This window comes from Festucalex cinctus, chromosome 12 (assembly GCF_051991245.1).
Source record: "Festucalex cinctus isolate MCC-2025b chromosome 12, RoL_Fcin_1.0, whole genome shotgun sequence".
Classification (NCBI taxonomy): Eukaryota; Metazoa; Chordata; class Actinopteri; order Syngnathiformes; family Syngnathidae; genus Festucalex; species Festucalex cinctus.
The window spans coordinates 18,992,460-19,019,147 of record NC_135422.1 but is presented as its reverse complement, the minus strand read 5'-3'; the positions used below and the strand labels follow the sequence as shown (position 1 = coordinate 19,019,147).

General features: G+C 35.8%; 3 protein-coding genes and 1 long non-coding RNA gene across 7 annotated transcripts; 1 reads left to right on the top strand and 3 right to left on the bottom strand.

The window, feature by feature from the left end:
* Positions 1–33: 33 nt before the first annotated feature.
* Positions 34–12,154, bottom strand: LOC144032022 (phospholipase B1, membrane-associated-like). 2 transcript variants are annotated; one of them, XM_077539637.1, is made up of 16 exons: positions 11,835–12,154; positions 9,990–10,021; positions 9,665–9,743; positions 9,498–9,556; positions 9,152–9,219; positions 8,976–9,019; positions 7,825–7,945; positions 7,028–7,079; positions 6,818–6,898; positions 6,546–6,611; positions 4,323–4,414; positions 4,160–4,241; positions 2,849–2,950; positions 2,672–2,767; positions 726–797; positions 34–645 (listed from the first exon to the last, which is right to left on the bottom strand). In XM_077539637.1, exons 1-16 carry the CDS (start codon positions 11,839–11,841, stop codon positions 544–546), a joined length of 1,155 nt encoding a protein of 384 aa, XP_077395763.1. In that variant the 5' UTR covers positions 11,842–12,154; the 3' UTR covers positions 34–543. The 2 variants fall into 2 exon arrangements, with proteins under 2 accessions (XP_077395763.1, XP_077395762.1); XM_077539636.1 differs by having other exon boundaries at positions 10,682–12,153.
* On the top strand, positions 6,274–13,852 carry LOC144032023 (dr1-associated corepressor). Of its 3 annotated transcripts, XM_077539641.1 has the most exons (6): positions 11,238–11,404; positions 11,690–11,762; positions 11,859–11,955; positions 12,049–12,162; positions 12,254–12,347; positions 13,378–13,852. In XM_077539641.1, exons 1-6 carry the CDS (start codon positions 11,363–11,365, stop codon positions 13,402–13,404), a joined length of 447 nt encoding a protein of 148 aa, XP_077395767.1. In that variant the 5' UTR covers positions 11,238–11,362; the 3' UTR covers positions 13,405–13,852. The 3 variants fall into 3 exon arrangements, with proteins under 3 accessions (XP_077395765.1, XP_077395764.1, XP_077395767.1); XM_077539639.1 differs by lacking the exons at positions 11,238–11,404; positions 13,378–13,852 and adding an exon at positions 6,274–6,401 and having other exon boundaries at positions 12,254–12,682; XM_077539638.1 differs by lacking the exon at positions 13,378–13,852 and having other exon boundaries at positions 11,235–11,404; positions 12,254–12,682.
* Positions 13,853–14,751: 899 nt separating this feature from the next.
* Positions 14,752–15,459, bottom strand: LOC144031318 (uncharacterized). Its single transcript, XR_013287493.1, has 2 exons — positions 15,244–15,459; positions 14,752–15,024 (listed from the first exon to the last, which is right to left on the bottom strand). It is a non-coding gene; the product is annotated as an uncharacterized LOC144031318 (long non-coding RNA).
* Positions 15,460–16,205: 746 nt separating this feature from the next.
* LOC144031316 (activator of 90 kDa heat shock protein ATPase homolog 1-like) lies at positions 16,206–26,688 on the bottom strand. The gene is made up of 9 exons (XM_077538345.1): positions 26,324–26,688; positions 22,370–22,560; positions 22,204–22,286; positions 22,010–22,127; positions 20,526–20,617; positions 20,311–20,445; positions 19,193–19,294; positions 18,479–18,530; positions 16,206–16,794 (listed from the first exon to the last, which is right to left on the bottom strand). The coding sequence occupies exons 1-9, from the start codon at positions 26,401–26,403 to the stop codon at positions 16,622–16,624; spliced, it is 1,026 nt and encodes a 341-aa protein (XP_077394471.1). The 5' UTR covers positions 26,404–26,688; the 3' UTR covers positions 16,206–16,621.

Genomic DNA, 26,688 nt, shown 5'->3' with positions numbered 1-26,688 from the left:
AAAAAAAGAAGACAGAAAAGGCACACTTCAGAAAAAGATTTACAGAAAATCTTAATTAAGTTGAAAGATTTAAAAGAGATTTTTTTTCCCACGTGAGTGCAAAACACTTCTCTACGCTCTCTTTTTGCTTAAGTGAAATAAACCCGTCTAATATCCATAATTACTTTTTTTAAACATTTAAAAACACACATTTACATTTACAAAGTGCATTTCTGAGCACAATATTAGGAAGCCCAGGGACCAAGCAATGCATTATGGTTATTGTATGTATAAAAAATGAATAATAAAAGTCCTATTAAACACATTAATAATGGATGCTAAATGAATCAAGCCACCACAATTTAGATTCATTTAACATGCAACAGAAGAACATGAACTTGAATTATTTTTTTTTTTTTTTACTTCTTATTTAGGTACAACATATGCACTCATACAACGTACAGTCATTTTAATATTAAAATAACTAGCCTTTATGGAATATCAAATCAAGGTAGTGTCGTGATACTCATAACTATCCTCATGCATAGTCTCTACAGTTTGCATTTAATAATGTACAAAAATAAAGATGAGTGACATCATTGATAGTTTGATGATTGGTGCAGATGACTTGTTGACATGAGGTCTGGTGTAAATGTAAGGATGCTCCTGGAACAAAAAATGACACGAGGAGAATCTTAAAAAGCAAACAAATGGAATATATTGCCGCAACATGACGTACGTCTTACCTTTGACGGGCAGATGAGTTTGATTGGTTCCGAGAAGCTGTCAATCATCTGCTTCTCACCGTCAGGCTGGAACTGAACACAACATGACAAATATCCAATCATCATAAATACATATGCGTGTGTAAAAACAAATATGATGAAATGAAGAAATATGATTTCGCAGCTGTTATTTGTTTATTTTTGTTTCTTTTATTTTAGTAATACGATTGATACTAGTGATTATTAGGGCCCGACTGATGTGCATTTTTTGTTTGAGGCAAATATCGATACTGATTTTTGGCAGAAAAAAAAACAAAACAATTACGATGAATCTGCTGTTTATTGAAAAATATATGTAATGCATAAAATTACCCCCCTCTCCAATTCCTTTTCAGCTATTAAGATTCTCCGCTTTGAATGACAAGTCCATAGTATGACCTCAACAAAAAATGACGTATACAAGGGTATTGAAATTAGTGTGACGATATATCGCTATCTCGATAAATCATGATACTTTGTCGCCCGATAGATTATCAATACGTGCATGTATCGCGATATATGTAGTTAATATACAGCCACTGTAACCGATTAATTGGTCATGACTTATTGAGCAATTACTCGGTGGGCCACTCGGGGTGGGGAAATGGACGCAAGTCTTAAGGTGAAGAAGGCTCATCAGCTTAGTTTTTTATTATTATATATATATTATATATATATATATATATATATATATATATATATATATATATATATATATATATATAAATAATATTATGTATTTATATTATATTTATATTTATATTATTTTTATTATATGAATTATTTTAAATTTGTATTAATTTATTATTATAATTACTACTATTATTATTATTATTATTATTATTATTATTATATGATTAGTTTTATCATAGATTATTGTGTATTTATTATCTGACCAATATATTGCTAATCACGGTATCGTCATATCGTGAGTTAATAGTTATCGCGAGCCTTGTATCGCATATCGTATCGTGAGGTAGCCAGAGGTTCCCGCCCCTAATTGTAATAATAATAAAGAAAACATATTACTTGTTTTACAACTGCTGTAAAGTATTAACCTTTTGGATGTTTGCATCCTTGAATTTTGAGAAAAGAAATTCTTTGAATCCTTGAAATATCAACTGTAAAGGACATTAACAATATAAAACAAAAATAAATTGAAATAAGAATAGAATAAACTAAAATAATACCAACTGAAGAAAACAGTAAAAACAAATACTGACTGTTCCTATGTGTTTTGGCCTCTTGGGGGCAGTGTGGTGCCGTGCATCCGTGGCGTACACGCTTAAAGTGAGTCCAGAAGAAAGTTGCGATTCAATTCTATTAAAATAACTTCTAATAAGTTTTACCGCACATTGGGAAGAATTGGTGCCTTTGCGTAGTGTTACCTCACCTGTGGGTATGTGTTCCCACAGCATTTGTGTGCGGATATTTGGTATTTGAAGGAAAAACACTCCCCAAGTCGATGCTAACTTCCTGTTAGCATTTGAATGGGATTCTCCCTTCGCTTTTAGCATTAGCGCTAGGCTAGCGATGTTTAAAAAATGAAGCACGTTTTGTATTGAAATATACAGTGGATGTAATTCTTAACATGTGTTTAGTTTTACAGTTAACTCCAACTGAGGTGTCAATAAACAGATTAAAGGAAGCTTATTGACAACAGAATAACATACACTACACACTTGCTAGTTGCTAATGTTAACGCAAGCAAAATGGTGCATTCAGGGTACTTTCACAGCATCGGAAATGTCGGTTTTCTTTGATAACGTTTAAAGGGGAAAATAATCAGCATTTGGCTGATTGTTGAAGGCCAATAATCGACCGATTATAATCATAATCATAATATATTCATCGGTTGGGCGCTAGTGATTATTTTGGTCACAATCATATGAACTTGTCATCTTCCGCCAGTTGAAACGAGACGTCACCATGTTGTTCCACAGCCCCTTGGCCAGCTCCTCGTGTCCTTTGACGGCGAAGTGGAAACAGTCGGCTGCGAAGAAGCTCGAGTCCAGCGAACCGTCCTATCAAAAAAAAACAACAACAAAAAAACACATTCAACACTCAAAAGTGTGTGCACGTACGTGCACGCGCTCTTTTCATACAGCAAGCGTGGGCGGTCCCGCCTTCTCCAGGAACGGTTGGAGAATGACGGCAAAATCCCGCTTGAAGAAACGCTCGCCTCGGACAAGCTCACAGAGTTTTCTCTGTGGAAACATCAAAACAACATTCGACTGGATATTTTTCATACGTTTCAAATATACTGAGAAAAAGTGAAATCCGTGATATAAAAATAAAATACTCAACTCACAATCAAAGGACCTCTTTGAAACAGTTTTACTTTCGCAACAAAATCAGTCAAATACAGCAATTGCTATATATAGATCTATATACACACACATATATACACACATAGATACATACAGGGCTGCTTGATTATGTAAAATATAATAATCACGATTATTCAAACGATTATTTTTTTTGGGTACAAAACAAGAAAATTTTTAACCTTTTAAAAATATTAAGACCAATTAAAAAAAATAGAAACACTATAATTATGTAAGTTCCTTTTGGATCAAGAATAATTAATTAATTAATTAATTAATTTGGTACAAAACAAGAAAATGCTTAAATTATATAAAAAAAAAAATATTAAGACAAAAAAAATATTTGAAACACTAATTTTGGATGACATTTTTTTAAATTAAATTATTTATTTTAAAATGAAAAAAGTTGCAAATGTATAAATTGAAACAACTCAAAAATTAGTATTATTAATCTTTTTTATGATTATGCTGATTCTGTAATTGTAGAGTGTAATAATTGAAATTCGATTAATTGCACAGCCTTTTATATATATATATATATATATTTTTTTTAAAGCAGTTCACCTTCACACACAGCAAAAAGTGGAGGAAACAATTTTTGACTGTAGAAATTAATTATCTTTAGTGTTATGAAAAGAAATGTGACTTGTTTAGTTTTAAACGGTTAATTTATATCTTTGCATATTTAGAAAATTTAATTAACTATTAAGCCATTTTAGTAGGTGCAGCAGGCTATTTAAAAATGGATGGCGGGCCAAAACTGGCCCCCGTGCCATAGTTTGGACACCTCTGCTTAATATAATTCTAATACACAAATCCAGTTTTTATCTCACAATATGTAGATTATAAAATGAGCATCATCTTCGTCAAAAACGAGGCTGATCTGAAATACTTCATTCGCCTTCCGTCAAATGTAGTGTCGAGCAAAACATTGTGCTGCCATCTAGTGCTCGACAGTTGAATTACACACAAACTGGCGGCAAATCAAAATCGTTCTAAACTTTATGACCAAGACGCCATAAAAAAATAAAAATAAAAAAAATCTCCGGAAGCAGCAAAAAGTCAAACATGACGCGGTAAAATGTTAACCTGGAAAAGGACGTTGAGCTCCAGAAGCTCCTTCAGCTCAGTGGAGTCTTCTTCGGGCTGGACCAGGCACGAGCAGAAACGCCTGTCGTCACATGACCGGGGTGACGTCGTCATCATCACGAGCATCATCATCACATGACAGGAAGTGCTCCATCAGACCAACTTTTGAAGCCGACAGCCCAGCGTGGGCTTGTGGACGTCTCTGAGGGGCTTCATGGGGAGGATCTGCACCACGTTGACGATTGTCCTCGGCATCTGCAAGCATGAGAAAGCAACAAGCTTGAATGCAATGCTCATTTCCAACCAGCAGATGGCGCTGTGCTTAAAAATAAACATGGCTGTGTGTGTGTGTGTTTTTTTATTTTAAGAGTCTAAATATTAGACTCTCAACCGAACACTTTATTGTGGGAATGCTATGTTATTCGTATCTTTATTATTATTATTTCAGGCACATTTTATTCTCCTCACTTTTTTTTGCCGTCAAACAAGTCCCACATTATACTTCTGATTTACACCGTTAAAATTTCAACTTGCTGAAAAACTTCACACCTTATTGGGATGGAATATATCATCTGATTCCCCATTACTTACAGTACTCATATAATTTAACGTTAAAGATCAACTTTTCCTCATTCAATTTTCAATGGGACTAACTTTGAAGTCCCACTTTCCACACCCACTTCCATACATACAATACATACAATAATCATCATTACCAGCTCTCTGATACTGCTCAGTGGCGCAGTTGGGAGAGTGCATTGTTCAGTAACCAGTTACTAAGTTAGCATGCTAAGTTAGCATGCTAAGCTAATGCTAAATTAATGCTAATATAATTCTCATGGTAAGTTAGCATGCTAATCTTATGCTAATATTAATGCTAATGTTAATTTCGCATGCTAAGCTAATGCTATGCTAATACTAAGTTAGCATGCTAAGTTAACGTTAAGTTAATGCTCAGCTAATACTAAGCTAATTTAGCATGCTAAGTTAGCATACTAAGTTAGCATGCTAAGTTAACGTTAAGTTAATGCTCAGCTAATACTAAGCTAATTTAGCATGCTAAGTTAGCATACTAAGCTAGCATACTAAGCTAATGCTTATGCTAAACTAATGCTAAGCTAGGTAATGCTAAGTTAGCATGCTAAGCTACTGCTAAGCAAATGCTAAGTTAGCATACTAAGCTAATGCTTATGCTAAACTAATGCTAAGCTAGGTAATGCTAAGTTAACATGCTAAGCTAGCGCTTACCTAATGCTAAGCTAATAATAAGTTAATGCTAATTTAGCATGCTAAGTTAGCATGCTAAAATAATGCTAAGTTAGCACACTAAGCTAATACTAAGCTAATCCTATGTTTTCAACGAAACAACAGTTATCGGCTTACTTATCTGTTATCGACACCGGCACTTTCTAAATTATTGGTTTATCATATCGGTTGAAAATAGCATCATCGTGCATCCCTAATAAAAACATATTTCTCAATGCACTAAATACACAACTTATATAAAACTAATACTATTACTAGTAATTACTAGTTATGAAATTACTTTTAACATAACTAATTTATATAAAAATATTGATATCACGATACTGGCTGATGCAATATGGATTTTGCAAAGACATGCAATAAGTTTGATATGGAATTTTATCTGAATTTGACCCGTCAGACTGTCAGGTTTACCTGTTACCGTAATTACCAGTTGTCTGATACTGTTTGGTGGCACAGTTGGCAAAGTGCATTGTCCAGTAACCAGGCGGTCATAATTTCATAATTTATCTCTCAATTTACTTCATAAGCATTCCACATGCATTCAAAATCTTAGCATTCAGCATTCCCATGCAATTTGTCCAGAAATTGCACTTAGTCTAGTTAGATAATAAAACTGTTATTTCTTTAGGTACATTTTAAATATGGCAATAATATTGATATATATTCAGCAACTATATCGAATATCGCATGTTATTCCAATATCGTGCAGCCCGACTTCAAACATATTCCATTCCAATTCTTGCAAACGTCTCTAAATGACAATGAAAATGATCAAATACAGCGCCAGGCGTCCACATCAAAGTCGAAACACACAAAAAAAGCATTTATGACTTCACAAAAAACAAACGACTGCGGACTTATGAGGTGTGCCACCCGACACTGATGATTTATACGAGTTCGACCAACATGAGAGCATCTGTGGACGAGTAAAAGCTTTGCAACATCTTTTTAATGTCAAACCAAGCAAATGAAGGTAAGAGCTGCTTCGCTGTCCCAATACTTTTCAACAGCCACAAAGGCCTATCAGTTTCTTGCCTAGCAACAAGCGAGTCAACAGAAAATACAAGCGGGTCCATTTGCTACGCAGGAAAAAAAAAACTCAATTTCTTCATCTCACCTGCCTCATCATCAAGTCAAGAGCGTCGGTCATGTAGTGGATGAAACTGTCAGCAGAGAAGAGAGTCTGTGGACAAAATGGACTTAAAATCAGCAAAAATAATAATTATTAAAAAAAAACAAAAAAACAAAACAAAACAAAACATGAAGATATGATTTGAGAGACTGCAAATGTGCCCCCTTGTGGCTGTGAGCAGATGACATCTGCTCAATTTGATTGTAAACTTGGCCTCTATGCGATCCATAAACAAAATAAAATAATAATAATCTGGCCTTGTTTTTGCAGTAGTCGCAGATGTCGTTCATGCCGATCAGCATGGTCACCACCTTCCAGTCCTCGTGGAAGCTCAGACCCTAATAAAAAAAAGTGATAAAAAATAATAATAATAATTAAAATAAATAAATAAATAAATAAATAAATAAATAAATAAATAAAAACAAGAAATATCCGACTATCAATCCGATGAACGATATGAAACGTACCGGATAGGACTTGAAGGTTTCAATCATGTGTCGAATCTGATCTGACACATTCCTATACAATGCAGCAAAAACACACAAACACATTAATATGACATATTAATGGGCTTGGTCTATACTGTATGCACATTTTATATATCATATGTATATTTTTGTTTTACTGAACAGCATTTGTGTCTCTGGTGAGAGCAATTTGTACTGTACCTGCTTGTTGCTAGGCAGAATTCACTTTAAACGGCATAAAAAAAACACCAATTCTAAACGTTTTTCAGTTTTAATTGAAAGGTAAAATAATTTCATGTATAACAGACCATAATTGTTTATTTGGGGGCAAAAAAATTCAAATGGAAGAGGCAGGAACAATCGTAAACAGCTGCTTGTTGCTAGGCAGAACTCACAGTAAGTCTAGTAAAAAAAAAAAAAAAATTATATATATATATATATATATATATATATATATATATATATATATATATATATATATATATATATATATATATATATATATACTGTATGCCAACTAATAGTTTAGCATTTAACAATTATTTTTTTAATATATTAAAAAAAAAACTGTTATGGAACTACCTACCTCAATACAAACAAATGAACAAACTGCAAACTTTATAACTCAGGAATATTTGTACAGCTGCTTGTTGCTAGGCAGAATTCAGAAATCAGAGCAAATCATTCCAGAGAACATGCACAAAAACTGCTTCTTAAAATCTCAAAATACTAATAGAATCTTTCTGTGTATTATGAAATATGAGCGCACATCTATTATGACTACGAGAACGACTTGCAGCGTGTTGTGTCCAGTCACGGCGAAGTTGAAGCCAGTCTGGTTGACGGTGACAGGTCGCCCGTGAAAGCTGGCCAACGGCGACGGACCCAACAGTTTGTTGTTGAACAGTTTAAAAATGTCTTTAAAAAAAAAGAGAGGAAGTGACACATAAAGTCAGTTAAGAAGCTAACAAAGGCTAACAATCAGATGCTAACTCAGGCACAGCGCTCTGTTTTTTTCTCTCCCAGGACTAAAAGAGGGCTTGAACAATACATAGGGGAGATGAGGAGATCATTTAGAAATATATTTTACAATATAACAAAAAAAAAAAATGGAGGGGTTAATTGCTAACTCTAGCAGGGCTGTTAGCATCCCCTAGCCCAAGTGTCGTGCCATCCCTGTACTAACTAGCTAGCTTTTCATTTTTATAAATATTGAAACACATATTAAGTTCTTAAAAGAAAAAAACAACAACGCTCCAACACAATAGATATTATGTTTATTGTTGCGTTCACCAAAAGCTGCTTGAATCTATTATCATGGTTTAACAACAGGAAGTGACCCGGAAGTGATCTGATTTTTAATAGGAAGTGACCCGGAAGTGATCTGATTTTTAACAGGAAGTGACCGGTTTCAACAGGAAGTGACCCGGGAGTGCTCTAATACCAACAGGAAGTGACCCAATTTCAACAGGAAGTTACTTGGAAGTGATCTGATTTTAACAGGAAGTGACCTGATTTCAACAGGAAGTGACCCGCAAGTGGCCTAATAACAAGAAGCAACACAATTTCAACAGGAAGTAACTTGGAAGTGATCTGATTTTAACAAAAAGTGACCTGATTTCAACAGGAAGTGACCTGGAAGTGGCCTAATAACAGGAAGTAACCCAATTTCAACAGATAGTGACTTGGAAGTAATTTTAACAGGAAGTGACCTGATTTCAACAGGAAGTGACCCGGAAGTGGCCCAATTTCAACAGGAAGTGACCCGCAAGTGGCCTAATATATCAACAGGAAGTGACACAATTTCAACAGGAAATGACTTGCAAGTGATCTGATTTTAACAGTAAGTGAGCTGATTTCAACAGGAAGTGACCCGCAAGTGGCCTAATATCAACAGGAAGTGACCCAATTTCAACAGGAAGTGACCTGTTTTTCAACAGAAACATACTTGCCAGCGTGATGACATTTTGATAAGTTCCATAACCGCCGATGCTGCAGACGTGCCACAATAATGACAGAAAATAATAAAAGAATCGTTACACATGAAAGTGTTACTTTACTTCTGATAAAACGCACCGCTTAGCAGAAAGAGATGGTGTACCAAATGAAACGTTGTCCACTTACCTCCAAGATAGTTGGCGGAATTCAAAAGGAATGGAGAGAATGGTGGAGCCATTAGCACCGATGGCCGTCTGGAATTGAAAATGTGGAGCAGAAATAATTCATAGAAACAGTGTATGACATGAAATTCTTGGTTTTTTTTCTCTTCACAATTTTAAAGCGTTCCCAGGTGTTGAAATAACATTACGGTATTTTCAAGATTAAAAATTCCAGTATTGTGAGGAGGCCTAGATTTACAATTAATGTTTGAAAAAAATGTGTCTAAATAATGGCTACATACAACCTCTATTATCTATTTTCTATGTAGCAATCTTCCCCCCAAAAAGCCCTCCAATAATATTGAACTCACCGTCAACGAGTCTCCTAGAGCGGCGATGACCTTCACGTCAGCAGCTTTGACGTTTTCCACTAACGTCGAAAGGTTTTGTGGTTACTAACTTACTATGCTATACGTTTTTTTTAAATATATTTTATACTTTTTAAAAATATATTTTCGTGTTGACAAACGCGTCTGACCTGAAGTGGGAATGCTGGGAGAGGGACTCATGTCAGGACACCAGAAGGGAGGATGGTGACGCGTCTGTAGGAAATCATCCTGCAAAAAACAACAACAACAACAAAAACATCAGACATAAGCTAATATGCTAACATATTTTGGAATATGGATGAAAAACCGCCCTTCCGCAAGAAACACATTTGAAAATTCCACACAAGAAGGCCAGATTCACACCGCGAACCTCAGAACTGCATAGCAGACATGCTAACCACTGTGCTGCCTCAAGAAAAATCAACACTTCGCGAAAACAAAAGTAGCCATCATAAATCAAAATGGTTTCCTGACCTGGTTTATGTCCTCCTCTGTTACTGTAAAACCTGCAAAAAATAAAATTTTTCACTAATGTTGTTGCCTTCATACACACACCACTGGATTAAAAAAGAAAAAAGAAAAAGAACATCTCCCAGCTGTGATAATTAAATCAGTTTCGCTGAACGTGGCATGGCAGCCATTTTGTGCAGATGCAGTACCTTCGTTTTGAGGGGCTCCCAATTATTGTTGACTTATGCTGAAAATCTTTGATTGTTACCATGTTTGTATGTCTTACAGCAAACATTAAAAAAAAAAATGTTTTGAGGGGCTCCAGAGCATCATCATGATTAATTAAAATGATGACTATAATTAATATTTAATATAATAATTTAATTTTAATTATAATTTTTATAATTTATATTTATAATTTTATTTTTAAAATAATAAATAAAATAAAAATAATTAAATTAAGTTATTTTTATAATCAAATATATAATTTATATTAATATATATTTAATTTAATAATTATATTTAATTTTAATAATGTATATAATAATAATTAATTAAAAACGTTTCAGACATCTTTAAAGTTAAGTATTGCTTTCACATCATTTACAAAACAAATTAAAATCAAGCAAACATTATTTACACCAAAAATATACAATCATTTAAAACACACAAAATTCAATTAGTCCAAAAATTCTAAATTTTAATTAAGTACTTACCATATACGTGGCATGTGATGAAAATGAAAAGAAAAGTCCAGATGGCAAACAGCGATGACAACCACATGCTGATGCTGCTGTGGCTTCACCAGTGGAAAATATCCAAGTGTAAAAGTGCGTTATCATTCAAGATGACTTATTAACAGGAACTTTGAAGTCTCTGCTGCTTATTTGTTAGTGCTACTTAGTGATTGATATGACAGTTTTACTGCCCAGTTATCATATGTCATTCAAATCTGATTGTTGAATAATCAACACGAGCACTGGTTGAACACGAATATGTATGTTCACAATTACTAAGAAATAAAAAAAACGTAGTTAATAGCCTGATTATATATGTCTCCTTCTACACTTTCTCGATCATCGGCTAAAGTGCAACATTTATCTTTTATTGCTTCACAAGCTAACATCTGCTATTTAACATTAATCTACAAGAGAAATAAATTCTAATGACAATTTTTTTTTTTGTATAAAAACTAGTGATAAAACAAAAAAAAAATCGATCATCACCGAGGCGCGTGGTGATTACGTCACTTCGCCGGCTCACGTGAGGTGGGCGTCGCCCTCGTAGCCATGTTGGTCACGTGTGCCTTCGTCAGGCTGTAAACAAATGGACGCGGCGTCGCTCGGCGGACAAAAGATGCAAAATGTGAGCCATCGGTCCCGAGGCGACTCGCTAAAATGCCGGCAAATAAGAGACGATTTAATGTCCGCTTTGCACCGGTAAGTATTTTCTCTCAAATTTTTGAATGTAGGCAGCGAAACGTAGCTAGCCTAGCTCACGTCGGTGGAGTTAGCTTGGTGATGTGATGCCTTCGTGGACTGTCGGAACTCAAAATTCTTCCCATAATTTTAGGCTTTTAAAAAGCTTATTTCCAATATTATGCATTTTAACCACACGGACGGGTTAAAATATTAGAAACAGCGATCTGCTGCTCTACAACTATAATAATAAACGTCTTACAGTGTCAATTATTGTTATTTCTTGTGTTGTGTTTTGGTTGTCAGGCTCGCATCAAAAAGATCATGCAGAAGAACGCAGAGGTGGGAAGGATTGCCATGGCGGTGCCTGTGATCATCTGTATCCTTTTTTTCTAAACAAGTTCATAATGTATGGACTTTAAATGACGAACGATCATTAAAAAAAACACACACGTCATCCTGAATCGGAGTCCAGCTCGTGCCGTCGAGATGTTCCTCAAGTCTCTGCTCACCAAAACCTGCTTGATCACCGACCAATCCAATGTCAGCGGCGTGGTGTCCGTCGCGCACGTGTGAGCGGGTGTCGCCGTCCGCCGGGTCACCGCAGCGAGTTACCAAAATAAACGTGCGTGTTTTTTTTTTTTTTTTTTTTTTTTTTTTTGCAGAAAGCGGTGCATCGAATCGGAGAAGCTTTTCCACTTCCTGAAGGACGTGACGACGAGATTCACGTTCCCGCCGCAGCAGGACAAGCGAGGGCTCAGTTTGTGGCCGTCGTGCGTGTGAGGAGCTTTTTTTTTTTTTTTTGCACGATTTTTATTTGCGTAAACTGAAAACGGAGGTCTAACTGATGTTATTAATTGCAAATTGCAGGACCAAGCGACCTGACGCGTGCGTGCAAAATAAAGAGAAAGTGGAAGAGGTCACCCGAAGTCTGGACTCGCTTGGAAACGACTTCAGTTCCAGTGTAAATAAGTCACGCTCAAATTCATCATTATCATCATTGATTAATCTGTTGGTAATTTTGTTGATTAATCAGATTAAAAAACAAACAAACAGGTTTTCTTTTCCATCCGTTAAGTCAAAAACAAATTTCAAATTGACAATACAGAAAATGCACAAACTTTACTGGTTGAAATGGGCGATAATGTTTTTCAAAATAAATGCAAATGTTTTTAATTTTATTTCCACTTTTATGAAAAACTGCAAATCAGATATTCACTATTTGAGAAACTGAAATTCTGAGCATGTGGGCAATTTTATATGGAAAAAAAGGTAAACTAAATTATTCATCAATGATCTTTTTTTGGGGGGGGGGGGGGCAATCAATTGACAATTAATCGTTATTATATTATCTGGATATTGAGACTTTTCTGGCCAGTCGGCAAAATTCACTGGTCACCGTTTTGTAGTGCTTAATTTGTTTGTATTGTATTTAATGTTGATTCTGTCGAATAAAAAAATTAATAAATTCACTGGTCACCAAGGTTATTTTAGTTAACTAAAACTGACAAAAAAAGAAAAAAAAGAAAAAAGAAACTAAAAATACAAAAATAATTTCGTTGATTTTTGAAAGACAAAAACTAATTGAAACTACATTTTATGTATACAATTAAAATGACCTATAATTATGGCAAAAATGTCTTTCGTTTTATGGACTTTTGGAAGTGACGTCATCTAGCAGCAGCCAATAGAAAAGCACCTTCAGATGACGTCGCTAACATTTTTTTTTTTTTTTTTTTTAAATACACAATACATACTTTTTTTTTAAACTAATACTGTAACTAAAACTAAATTAATACTAACTTTAAAAAAAAACTCAAAACGAAATAAAAACTCACTAAAGCGAAAAATTCCAAAACGGTAATAACCCCGTTGCTCCCACGTAATGAAAAAAACGCTTTATCTGGAAGTCCAACAGTGCCACCGTGTGGCTGCAGTGTTTATTACGTCAACTAAAGGGATTTTCCGCTTTTGGTCTTTTCCTCGTTTTGCAGGAGTCGCAGCTGTTCATCTGCTTGTGAGCGGCCTGTCTTCCTTTTAGCTTCTTTTCAACAAGAAAATGGAGACTCGTTCATCTATTAAGAGTGGGAAAAAAAAAACATTTTGATGTCTTATTTTGCTTTTGGGGTTAGAAAAATAGCTGTCTTTTGTTTTGGATGAATTTATGTTGAGTGTATTCAGTTTTGTACGTTTGCGGGTGTAAATTTGCAAGATTGTTTTTTTTTTTGGGGGGGGGGTGTATTTTTTTCTGTAGTATATCTGAATTGTGTTTGGTGATTGTTATGAGTTGTGTTGTGGTTGCACATATAGGAGGTTTGCGTTTTTGGAGCGTTTAATTTTTAAAAGCATTTATTAATGAACGTTTTTAAATCGTTAAACCTTTTTTTGTGTGCGCAAAACAAACTGTTAAAGACTCCAACGTGGATGTGGGGATGCGCTCAAAATGGCAATAAATAAGTAATAAAAGCACTGGTTGGGTTTTTATTACGATCATTTTGACATCTGTGGTGGAAAGGTACATATGGGGTAGATGCCACGGACTTCCGGTGTTCTGTCGGATCAGCATACCTCGTCAGATCAGCATCCCCGTATGCTGATCTGACAGCTGCCTCTATCGGGCTAGCATACGTAGTCAGAATAGCATTCCTACGTTACGACGATCCCGTAAATGATAATAATACACTGCAATTAGGCTAAACACAGATGCATTTTAAAAACACTAGAGCTACCAAAGAAGCATATGTAGTTAGTTTTAACACGAGCATGCTGTTCTGACGGCTGATTGTAACATCGGTATGCTGTTTTGATGGCTGAAATGGGCACCCGCAGCACATTGTTGCCTTAGTTTACGAGTCAAGAAAAAATAAGGCCAACTATAGAGCCACATTAAAACTTCAGAGGACAATATGCCAACGCGCTCCTACAAACGATTTGCATGAATTTCTGTATTTTTAGATGATTTAAGTTTTCGCGTCTCATTCCGTTGTGTTCATTTTGCTGACTGCTGCGTTCAGGTGTAGGCTTATGTGCACAGGGTCGTCATACGAAAACATTTTTATATATCAAAACAAACTGTTGTCAATAAATCAAACAAAAACCTGCACCAAACTGAGGCTGAATGCACATTATAATGACTTGCACACGAACTGCCCACTTGGTGACACAATTGTCATTTCTAAGTAGTGTAAAAGGCAACATTATAATCAAACATCAAAATATTGGCTCCAGCGATACCCATTATGTATGATAGTTGTCTACATGACAGAAAATTGTCTAGATTTAATTGAACAGATTTTGCAGGCTGTGAGAGAATTTGCCAGTTGGAACACCATTGCTTAATTTTGAAAGAAACATTTGAGAAGACTCGAAAAAAAATGAGCTTTATTGTTGAATTCAAAATGAAAACCGATGCAGGAGGAGGACTATGAAACATATTTTATGTACAAACTACAATACACGTTGCCAGTTTGCTAAAAGTACAAAAACATCAAGTGACAAAAACTACACAACGTCTCAAAAGATTCCAAACTACGATGGCTGTTGTAGCAAGTCAGCAATTTAAGTTGCATTTTTTTTTACACTTAAAAACGTTATTCTGCACATTCAGCATGTGTCCACCGCAGACAGAACTCACATTGCACCTTAAAATAAGAAGAAAAAACACACATTAGTGAAGCCCCAAAATTGTTTTTGAATAAGTGTAGTACAAGCATCTAACTGCCACTGTGCCATAATAACGCACAGTGATCCACGACGCTAACTGCAGAACAAAACTTACTCTCTGAATAAAATACTTTCACTATATAAAATAATTACAAAACGAAGTAAAATGCAGTTCTAAATGATCAGTTATTGCATACTTTTACTTGTCAGCCGAGGTATGCTGCTCCGACGAGTTCGACAGCGTGATGATGTAATTGCCTACTGCGCACGCGTGTGAGGTATGCTACTTCGACGGGTATGCTGGTTTGTCAGAACACCTGTTTGTCACATTTTTTTTTCCAGTGCCGTTTCCGGCCACTGCTGGCCGCGTTCCAACACTCGCACCCCCACACTTGCGCCACCTAATGGACTGGAGCGCAAACCGGAAACGGAAACAAAGTTGTGTGCAAACCCGGAAGTCCCGCTTCTTCCGTGGCATATATCCCATTGAGGTGGCTAAACTCTTACGGAGGTAAATATGTTTTTGTGTGTGGTTGTCTTCAGACCCATTGGAGGCTTTGGATTTTGAAGTGTTTTAATTCTTTCAAAAGAGTTTTTTTTTTTTTTTTTAAATAGTTTGGAATTTACTTGAAGCACTTAAAGGGATAGTTCAGATTTTTTTTACATGAATCTCTATTTCATCCTCACCTCCAGTGGTGTGTGTGATCATCACCGACTTACCCCTGACAGCGTTCTGTGACACGAGTTCTGGTCCAGTGTTGGCTGGGATCAATTAAATGAAGCGTTTTTCTTCTGAAAACAATGTGTTTAAAAGAGTGATACATTTGCATCACTAAACTTTGCCCTTAAAAAAAAAAAAAAAAAAAGTCAGACTCCATTACCGCCGGGCACTATTTTTCTTGTTTGTTAGTATCACTGCGCGGCGCCCAGCATACAGCTGATACATTAATCTACAAGTTGTCTTTTCTAAGGCTTGGCTATCAGCTGTCTTAAGGGCGACGCGCAGTGATACGAACAGAAAAATAGTGCTAAAAAATGAGCCCCATTCATGATATATTTTTAAAAATTAACTGTTTATCGGAATTTTGTGCCAAATATAATTTGTCATCTGTTGGGCTCTAGTTGAGATGTGAAATAAGATAAGACAGAGCAGACAAAGCACACTTGCAGTGATTGTTTTATTTCATAAGGTGGGCATCACGTCGTCGGCGTGAAAAGGTATAAATAGACGTTCCCGTTTGCTACGCTGGCTTCCCACGTGATGCCTTCATGAAAGCTGGGACGTTTCACAACTGGGTCGTGCTTTCGAGGATCGACATGCAGCGGCGCTACGCTCATACGAAAAGAAACTTTTTCGGAGATACTGCCTGTTTGTCTGTTGAAAAACAAAATAAACGTAAAGTTCATTGGAGGCCAATTTACTCGAGTGGTTCTTGTGAGGTTCAACAAATACTCAAGACAAAAAGGATGTAAAAACAACACAAACGCTCCTTGCTGTCAAGATGTCGCCGACCATTACCATGACGATGCTGCTGATGAAGACGAGTCAAAAATCAACAAACGAAACAAAAAGTCTCAGAAGAGTGTGGCGCCGTAGCCAAAAGTCTGTTTGATGGCCTCCAAGTAGAAGCGTCGCCAGCCGTCCTTGGTGCGGTCCTCGTCGTCGTCGGGGACGCCGCGGCAGTCCACGCGCAGTTCCGTCTCGCTGCTGCGGTCCCACAACGTCAGTGTCACCGTCGCGTAGTGCTCTGGAAAACCGGGACGCGCTAATGATTTATATGACTAGAGAGCCGATACGATAGGCCAAGGCTTTTGCGGTCGCAAGGTGGCCATATTGCTCCTCCCAAGAAACGTTTCTCGACATACGATCTTGATACATTTCCAGTATCCAAATTGGAGAATATTTGATACAGTACTCTGTGGAAGCAGCATGATTTATGGTGTTTAAATTTCCATCCAAGCTTAACCGCTTACTCCTCACAAGGGTCGAGGGGTGCTGGAGCCTATCCCAGCTGGTTTCGGGCAGTAGTTGGGGTACACCCTTGAACTGGTTGGTGTTTTAAACGTATTAAACATAAAGAGGACTTCAGACATTTGACAACCTGCCTTAAATACATGTATAAATTATATGTTTTTTTTAACTAAAGAATTATAACATTCAACAAAAGATGCCTCTGCCCATTCTAATATTGGGGTCTAAGGAAAAGAGGAAAAAAAAGAGGGTCTTCAAAGCAGCACACTTGTTCATTTATTTATTTACTTGTTAAAAAATAGTGACCACCCCAGCAAACCCACCAAACCTCCGGCTTTATAGTAATTGCGTACAAGCTGTATATGTCTCATCTGTACGTACGTATACTGTATAGTTTATACAGTAGTCTGCTCGCGAGGTGGGAGTAACAAGATGGCCGCCTTGTGACTTCAATGGCTGGCACTGGCGTGTATGGGCTAGCGACTATCCAGGCATATATACAGGTCAGTGCATATACCCCATAAGCACCACAACCAAAAGAGCACTCTTCTTTCATCTGAATTTTTGTTTGAGCTTTTTTTTTTTTTTTTTTTTTTTTTTTTTTTTTTTTTTTAAAGTAATCAGCAGTAAGGACATGTTTGTTTTAGTGTTAATTTTGGCAATACATTTTAATTTAGTTTTAGTTATAGTCTTTTGACTGAAATTAAAGTTTTAAGTCATAATTTAGTCTGATTGTATTTTTAGTTTGAATCAAATTTTAGTCGAGGAAAATTAAGGCAACTTCATGGCTTCCCAAAAGCTTTGCTCACACAACATGGTGGTCTTTTGGTGACACCAAGAACAAATAAAAAAGCTAAACAAAAAAAAAAAAAATTCACGTCCATCGTGTGTTCTCTATTTGGGCTCCAAGTGCTGCAGAATGCTCCACCCGCAAATCTCAGTTTTTTTGTCAGTTTTTCAGTTCCAGGAAGGGCCATTGTTTTCCAAAATAAAAGCACTTATTGGAAGCATCAATGTGATTCAACACAAAATTGAGTCACGTGTTTCATGAAGGACCGCAGAAATCTGAATAATTATGCCGAAAAATTTCATTTGCACAATGGCACTAAATCACAAGTCTCAAACTGCGAAGCGAGAGATCCACAGTCCGTTTCCCTCTTCCAACACACCTGATTCAAAGGATCGACTCATCAAGCAAGCTTTGCAGAAACCTGATGATAACTCATCATTTGATTGAGGTGTGTTAGAGGAGGGAAACCTAAAACATGGCAGCACCGCCACCGTCCAGGACCCGAGTTTGAGACATATGCTCGAAAATGATAGCGATTTTTCAAATTGGTGTTTTGAATAATTTGACAAATTTTAACACCTCTAGTTCCAAGGGCAAAAAAAATTGGGACTGCGCTGAACATATTTGAGCAGAAGCTTTTTTTTGTTCCTGCATCAAGCGAAATACGTACCACATGGCCAGTTGTTGTACCTCCACTTCATCACGATTTTCTCATTTTGCACCTGCAACAAATTGTTGAGAAAGCAAAATAACACTTTGGCTTATAAATATACATACAAATATTAAAAAAAAAAAAAAAAAAAAAAAAAAAAAAAAAAACATTACAAAATAAAATACAAAAAAATAAAAGATAAACATATTAAAAAAATCAACACTTTGGCTTATAAATAAAAATATAAACAAATACAATATCAACAAAAATAACACTCTTATAAATAAAAATAAAAATATAAAAAAATATAAAAATAGAATAAAATAAAACAAAAATAACACTTTGGCTTATAAGTGTAAATAAACATAAAAAATAAAATATAAAAATAACACTGGCTTATAAATATAAATATAAATGAAATTAAAAAAAATCTAAATAAAATATAAACAAAAAATAACACTGGTTGATAAATATAAATATATATAAAAAAAATAAAATACACATAACACTGGCTTATATATATATGCTTATATATATATATATATATATATATATATATATATATATATATATATATATATATATATATATATATATATATATATATATATATATATATATAAGCCATGTATGTATGTATGTATGTATGTATGTATATATATATATACACATAAACATATAAAAATAACAATGATAAAAGCGTTGTCTTTTTTTCCCGAAGACACGTCTCACCAACTCAGTGAATTCCCCCAAAACGTTTCCGCCCAGCAGACGAAACCTTCCTCCCTTCTCTCCCTCCACTGTGGCCGGGCCGTGCGTGAACGCCTGAGTCATCTGCAACGACAAAGACGAGGCACTTGTCAAGTGGGCGCTAAAAACACTGATGGCACGCACATTCGTTCATCCAATACCGTCATTCAAAATATGTAATAGTTCTTCAAAATAGGAGCCGCTAGTTGCAAACAAAAATGAGTGTCATGAGTGCAAAGATGGAGGCAGTGAACGAAACAAGCAGCAATTTATATAAAAAATAAAAATAATAAAAAAAGGACGACAAGTGGTTGCTTGAAGCCATTTATTGATACCACTTCTTAAACATACTGTCATAACATCAAACAAAAAGAAAGACGTGTATAAATTCACAGAATGTCAGCTAGCTTAATGCTAATGCTTAATGGGAAAGACAATAGACAGACTAATGAAGCCAGCATCAATATCTGTATACTGTATAATACTAATTTCTTATGTTTAAAAAAAAAAGAAAAAAAAAAAAAAGAAAAAAAAGGAGGCTGAAACGGATTAGTAGCCTTCCCATTCATTTCAATGTGAAAAGATGATTTATGATATGTATTTTAGCTATAATTAATCAATTATTTAATAATTAGTATTGCTCTTTTACAAAATAAATACTGCATAATACTAATCTCTTATAAAAAAAATTACAATTTTTTGGGTGGAGTGTGGAGGCTGAAACGGATTAATGGCCTTTTCATTCATTTCAATGTGGAAAGATGATTTGTGATATGTATTTTTTGTATTAATTTAACTATAATTATTTTGATTAATTTAGCTATAATTATTTGTTTAATAATTAGTATTGCTCTTTTACAAAATACTGTATAATATTATTTTCTTAAAAAACATTTACAATTTTTTTTGTTTTTGTTTTTTTGGGGAGGCTAAAACGGATTAATGGCCTTTCCATTAATTTCAATGTGGAAAGATGATTTGTGATAAATGTTGTTATACAAATTATACTCCTAAGTTGAGACACCACTGTAGTTTTATTGTTAATTTAACTATAATGAATCAATGATTTAATAGGATACAAAAAGTGAAACGTCTCTCACCTCCTGGTTGACGAAGACTCTGTAGAGGTCTTCCGGGCTGGTGAGGAACTTTTCTGTCAGGCTGAACTTGCACGTGGGAATCTTCACACCCGTGTTGATCGGCGGCGCCGCTGTTGTGCCGCTCGACGACGAAACCTATCCCCCGTAAACAAAACAAAATGGAGTCAGCGTCCACTCTCGCCTGACTGAACGCTATGGAGATGAACGTCGCCAACCCGGGTCGTGTCCGTCTTGGCTTTGGACTGCGAGGACGACTGCAGCGGCAGCACGCCGTTGGCCGTCGGCAGGATCATTCCCTGAGTGAACTCTGAACACACGGAAGAAATTGCATGACGACATGACGCGAGTTATAAACTCGTTGATTGGCAGCCATTTTCACAGAAGCAATCTCCTTCATTATTGGATTTTGGCTGATTTTGCAAGGGCCACAAAATATTGTGTTCTATTGCTATAAAAACATGGAGCCTACAAAAAGAAGGATGAAAGTCTCTTATTTCATCAGGGAAAAAAGTAAATTTGTATCCGTTTCGCGGCAATTAGCATTACAATATAGCTAAATGTAATCATTTTTCACAAATTTATTTAGAATTGTGAGTAACTGAGCTTTTTTTCCCCAACATGGTCCTGGTTGATCTCTTAACTCTGCTGCCACCTGCTGGCCGTTTGTGTAATATCTACCATTTTTGCAACCATTCTTTAGCAGTTGAGAGGCTGCATCAAAGCCTTCTGTATGCTATAGCATAAAAAAACAAAACAAACAAAAAACGTATAAATACGTCTATGGGGCACTAAAAACATTTAAAATAGAACCTATTTATACGTTTTTGGCAGCAAATGAGGTAAGCGGTGAGTCAGCACTCGGCAACAAAAAAAATAGTTATCGTGTGGGTTTGGAGAGGCAAGAAGTTATCAGTTATTAATGGAAAAAAAACGATTATTGTAAATCAGTACTAATTAACATTACATTTGAATGTGTGTCTTGACATAGTGACAATGTGGCATTTCCAATACCTTTAAAGAGTCATCTTTAAGAGCAATTAAGCCCTGTGATTTGGGGAAAATCTAATTGAAACCATCTTAAAGGGATACTTGACTCATTGATCAATTTTCAGCAGTAAAAAGTGAATATTTTCTCTATAATTAATGTGGTATCTTCATATTTTTCATGTACAATTAATACTTTAAAAAGTATTTTTTCTACTTGCTGTCAACTGATGACGAAATCACCTGTGCTGAGGAAGTAGGTAACGACCAATCATGGCTGTTTACTGACCACCCCAGAAAATGGTGAGCCATGATTGGCCTACTACCTACTTCCTCAGCACAGGTGATGTCATCAACAGTTGACAGCAAGAGGAAAAATGACTTTTTAAAAGTTATTAATTGTACATGAAAAATAATTAAGTAATCAAATTCATTCTGGACTAAAATATTAACTTTTCACTGCTGAAAATTGATCAATGAGTCAAGTATCTCTTTAAAAGTGACATTCTTAAGGCTTCCATTTTGGGAAATGGGACTGAAAACGTTGCAAGGATGAGCGGACATTTAGATTTGTGTCGCAACTCTGCCAAATACGACGACTTGCGTGCACTCCAAAACGGAGCGGGTGAGGTCAAAGTTGAAGTTTCGAACTAGATCCAATCCTCCCGTGTAAAATTGTGAAAATATTGCAAAATGTTGTTTTTTTTTGGTCGACCTGATTTCAAGAATCCCACGTAGCTTCCCAGAGCCTCGCGGATCTTCTCGGCTCCTTTGGATTTCATCAGGTGGACCAGCGACGTCTCGGGTTCATCTTTGTTGAGCGCGATGCTAATCTACAACAAGACGAGATCGACAAGTGTCACCAACTCGGACCACACGCACTCCACATGCACCAGCTTGACCGCTTACATCCAAATCATTCATATCGTTCTCGTCAGACAGATTCGGAACCTCCACGGATCCTTGGTATTTTATTCCTGATTTTGACATTCCTGGGAAAAACAAAAGCCAAAGTCGGAAAATGTGCATTTTTCACACGTTTAACCGTCTCAAAAACAAACAAACTGGGACCCACCTGTCCAGGTTGCTTTCAGGCTCCACTCGTAGAAGAAGATGAGTTTGCCTTTGCGGTTATTGATGGACGCCTCACCCTCCACCTTGCTCACCTCCGTCACCTCGCAGCTCCCTTCCTGGTTCTCCACCCGCAGGCCCAGCAGGAGACTTTTTAACTTGTCCGACGACCAGCTTGTGGCGTCGCGTTCCGTCCTGATAAGTGAGAGAGAGAGGGAAGAGAAAAAAAAAAAAAAAGTCTCATTGAATCAAATTGCAATTACAGTTTCAATCATTACGCTCCACAATTACAAATTCAGCATAATCATAAAAAAAAAAGATTAATACGAATTTTAAATTAATTTTACATCTAAATTTTAATTAATTTAAAATTAAATTAAAACCCCATGAGTTGTTTAAATTTGTACATTGGCACCTTTTTAAAAATTTTAAAATAACTAATTTATTACATTTTGTTTACCCAAAAAGGAACTGATAGTGTTTCAAAGAATTTTATTTGTCTTAATTTTTTTTTTAAGTTAAAACATCTTCTGGTTTTGTACCCCAAAAAAAAAGAAATGATTGTCCTAATCGGGATTAATATTTTGTTTATAATCGAGCAGCAAAAAATAAATAAATATATATATATATAATATTAATAATAATAATAATGTTTTTTTTTACATTTAAACATTTTCTTTGGTACCCCCCAAAAAAAATAAATGATCACCTACTGCACAGTGCACAAGCTGCAATCCGACTTCGAGTTTTTGCCACATAAATAAATAAATATGTAAATAAATAAATATTGTAAATTCTGTTTGGTCCAAAAGGAACTTACATAAATTATAGTGTTTCTATTTTTTTTAAACTGGTCTTAATATTTTTAAATGCTCAATCATTTTCTTGTTTGCAACAAAAAAATTAATAACCGTTTGAATAATCGTGATTTCAATTATTGCCAAAATAATAAATAAAAAGCTAATACTAATTTTTAATTAATTTTACATTTAAATTTTAATTAATTTAAAATTAAAAACCCCATTAGTTGCTTAAATGTATGCAACTGCACATTTTTTTTTAATTTTAAATATAAACTAATTTATTAAATTTTGTTCAACCAAAAGGAACTTGCATAATTATAGTTTCAAATAATTTGTCTTATTTTATTTTTTAACGTTTAAACATTTTTTGTACGAAAAAAATAATTGACCTACTGTACAGTGCACAAGCTGCAATCCAACTTCAAATTTTTGTCAACATAAATAAATAAATAACAAATAAATAAAATAAAAATTGTTTGGTCCAAAAGGAACTTACATAATTATAGTGTTATTTTTTTTTAATTGGTGTTTATTATTTTAAATGCTTAAACATTTTCTTGCTTGTACCAAAAAAATAATAAACGTTTGAATAATCGTGATGTCAATTATTGCCAAAATAATATAAATAAATGAATAAATAAATAAATTTGATTAAGATACCTTAGCTTTTGAAATTGGCGGCCACGCCCACTTTCGCAAAAACATAATAAAATCAAATCAAAATCCAGCTGCCATATCTCCAAGCAAGCTGAAATTTGATGTTTTGGCGTTCGGGGTGTGGTTCCAAAATGTCTTCTTTTTTTTCCCTGGGTGATCTGAGGCGCAACGACCCATTTGTGCACACGTGGGACGACCACACCAAGCCTCGAGAATTGCGCTGAACATTCCAGAAAAAAAAAAGTTGTTCCATCAAGTCACCATGGCGATGGAGTGCGGTTGCCATGGAGAAGCAACTAAGGGAGAGAGGACGATGACGCTTGTCGCTGACTGACTGGCCGCGATGACATTTGTTGAATGAAGCCAGCTCAACGTTTTGCACACACTGACATGCTACTAATATTGAAGACAATGATAAGCGGGAACATTTTTTATTTTTTTTTAGCTCGTTGCCTGTAAAAACATAATTTATAATTAGCGGCACGAAGACAGAAATACCACAGCAATTAAGAGGTAAAAAATACAAATGTGCTAGCTTTTGTGGTAGTGTCAACATCTTATTCATTTTCCATTTATTATCTACGAGCTTATTACGTGTGATTTGTCATATTGGGTCATTCCACCTCAGATCACCCAGAAAAAAAAACGGCATTTACAAACTCATTCATTGCATGGTAAGCCAAAAACGGTTGCCGAGATACCGCAGTTTGACTTTTCGTCACTTTTTCGCCAAAATGGCCGTCTGGAAAGAAGAAATCACGAAGAACCAAAATCTGGCATTTGTTTTGCATCATAGTACTTTTGACATATACCTGATCTTTTTGGCCAATTTTGACCTCGAAATTGACAGTGAGACACGCCCACCTTCAATGACACAAATATAAAAAATGTAGGCCTGTCAACTACAACATAAAAAAGTATATACATTTATAGGGATGCACGATAATGCTATTTACAACCGATACCGATAAATCAATAATTTAGAGGTGCCGATGTCGATAACCAATAAGCCGATATTGTTTGCAAATTTAACTTGAATACAATTATGCTTTCGAGTCCTACTATAAGTATAACAAATACATTGAAACATTGTATAAACTTTGCACAATGTTTCAATGCATGAAAAGCATCATGAAGCTGAATTTTATTGATATGAACACAACCACAACAGATGGACCAACGCGGCATGTCTATAATTATTGCTGGATTTCTTTATTATTGGTTTATCTGTATGAAATCAAATTGCTGATAATTATCGGCAGATTGCTCTATTATCTGGTTTATCTCTTTGACGTCAAATTGGTCGATAATTGCCGAGAATTATCAGCCACCGATATTATCGTGCATCCCTAATATACAAGTTTTTTTCACCGTATTTGAACAAATTGGGATAAAGTATAGACCTACATCACAAGTTACAAGTGTAAAATGTGCACACGGCGGCTTCATATTTGCATTGGAGTTAAGTACTCTAATTAATAACTCTTCAATTAATAACTCATAGCAATTTTCCAGGAACAGAATCCAAAGCAAAAACAGACAGGCCACACATCCTGTTTAGGAGCTAATGCCCACAACACAAGTCCATTTGAAGTTCTTAGTTCTCAGCGGAAAAGCATAATCATAATTTATTTTCCCTCAATTTCCTTTGTGTGCTAAATAAACAACGAGACTTGGCTCCATGAAATACGTCACAGCAATTCAAGTAAGTTATCCAATTTGATACGATTGCAAGTGTGCACTTGTCGAATAACTGACATGATGTTTTAAAGTCCGAAACTTGAGATTTTCCTTTGTGGCCTGACACAGTCTGCAAAATTAGTCAACAGGCAAATCCTCCTGGTTTGGCTGCAGTTCCAACATGTCAAAGACCCTCGAGTGATGAGCAATGCATGAATGTTCTGCTGATATGCTTCCTCCAGTTGTCTTCAATCATGCTACAATAACTTCGTATGGATTGCTCTGGTGGAGGGAGGTCTCCGAAGAATTAAGTGACAACAGGATAAAGTTCACGAACCTTTCTACTGGCCATCAGGAGATGGAGTGCTGGTTGGATTTCTGATTCAGATGTTGATTATAGTTTGGAGTGCATTTAGGGTTTTAAATTAACTTCTAAAAAAGGCAATTCTGAACCTATTTATGAACATTATTAGAGAATTAATTTGCAAAGGGTTAGGTCCTGATGTTGACAATATTACGTGCATACACCTTATTTACCTGTGCTATTATAGATACTAGCTGGCACACACTTTTAACCTATTGATATTTTTAGATTAGGTCAGGCGTTTAGGATATAAATCTATTATTTAAAAAAAAAAATCACACTTAACGGTAATACGACGAAAACAAAGTGGAATTGGGGTGACAGTAAATGACTATAGAAGAGCCCAAATGTGCTCTTTTCGTGAGTCCCGAATGAGGTCGGTGTGCTGTTAGCATTTAGCTAGCTAGCTAGCTCGCTCGCTCGCTCGCTAGCGTCCTTTTCTTCCCCGGCTCACCAGTGCCAGTTGTTGACATTCGTGGCGTCCGCTCGCTCCTCTACGATCCAGCGAGGGTCTCCTTCGCCCCACTTGGCCATCTTGACTGGAGTTAAAAAATAATTAATAAAATGGACGAGACAGGAGTTCTCCACTGACGCCGGTGTGGACGCGCGCACACACGCTGCTTCTAGAAGTCTCTGCCGGCCCAGCGAGAGAATTACATCGCGGAGCCGAGAAATTGCTGGAAACGGAAGTCGCAAGTGGCAACGCCCCTTTCGCCTTGTATGGGCTGGCTGTTGTCGATCATACCGGATATCCGACACGCTGCGAAGTGACGTCTCGCGTGATGTCTCTGTCCGCGACTCTCGTTCGGTCCATCTGCT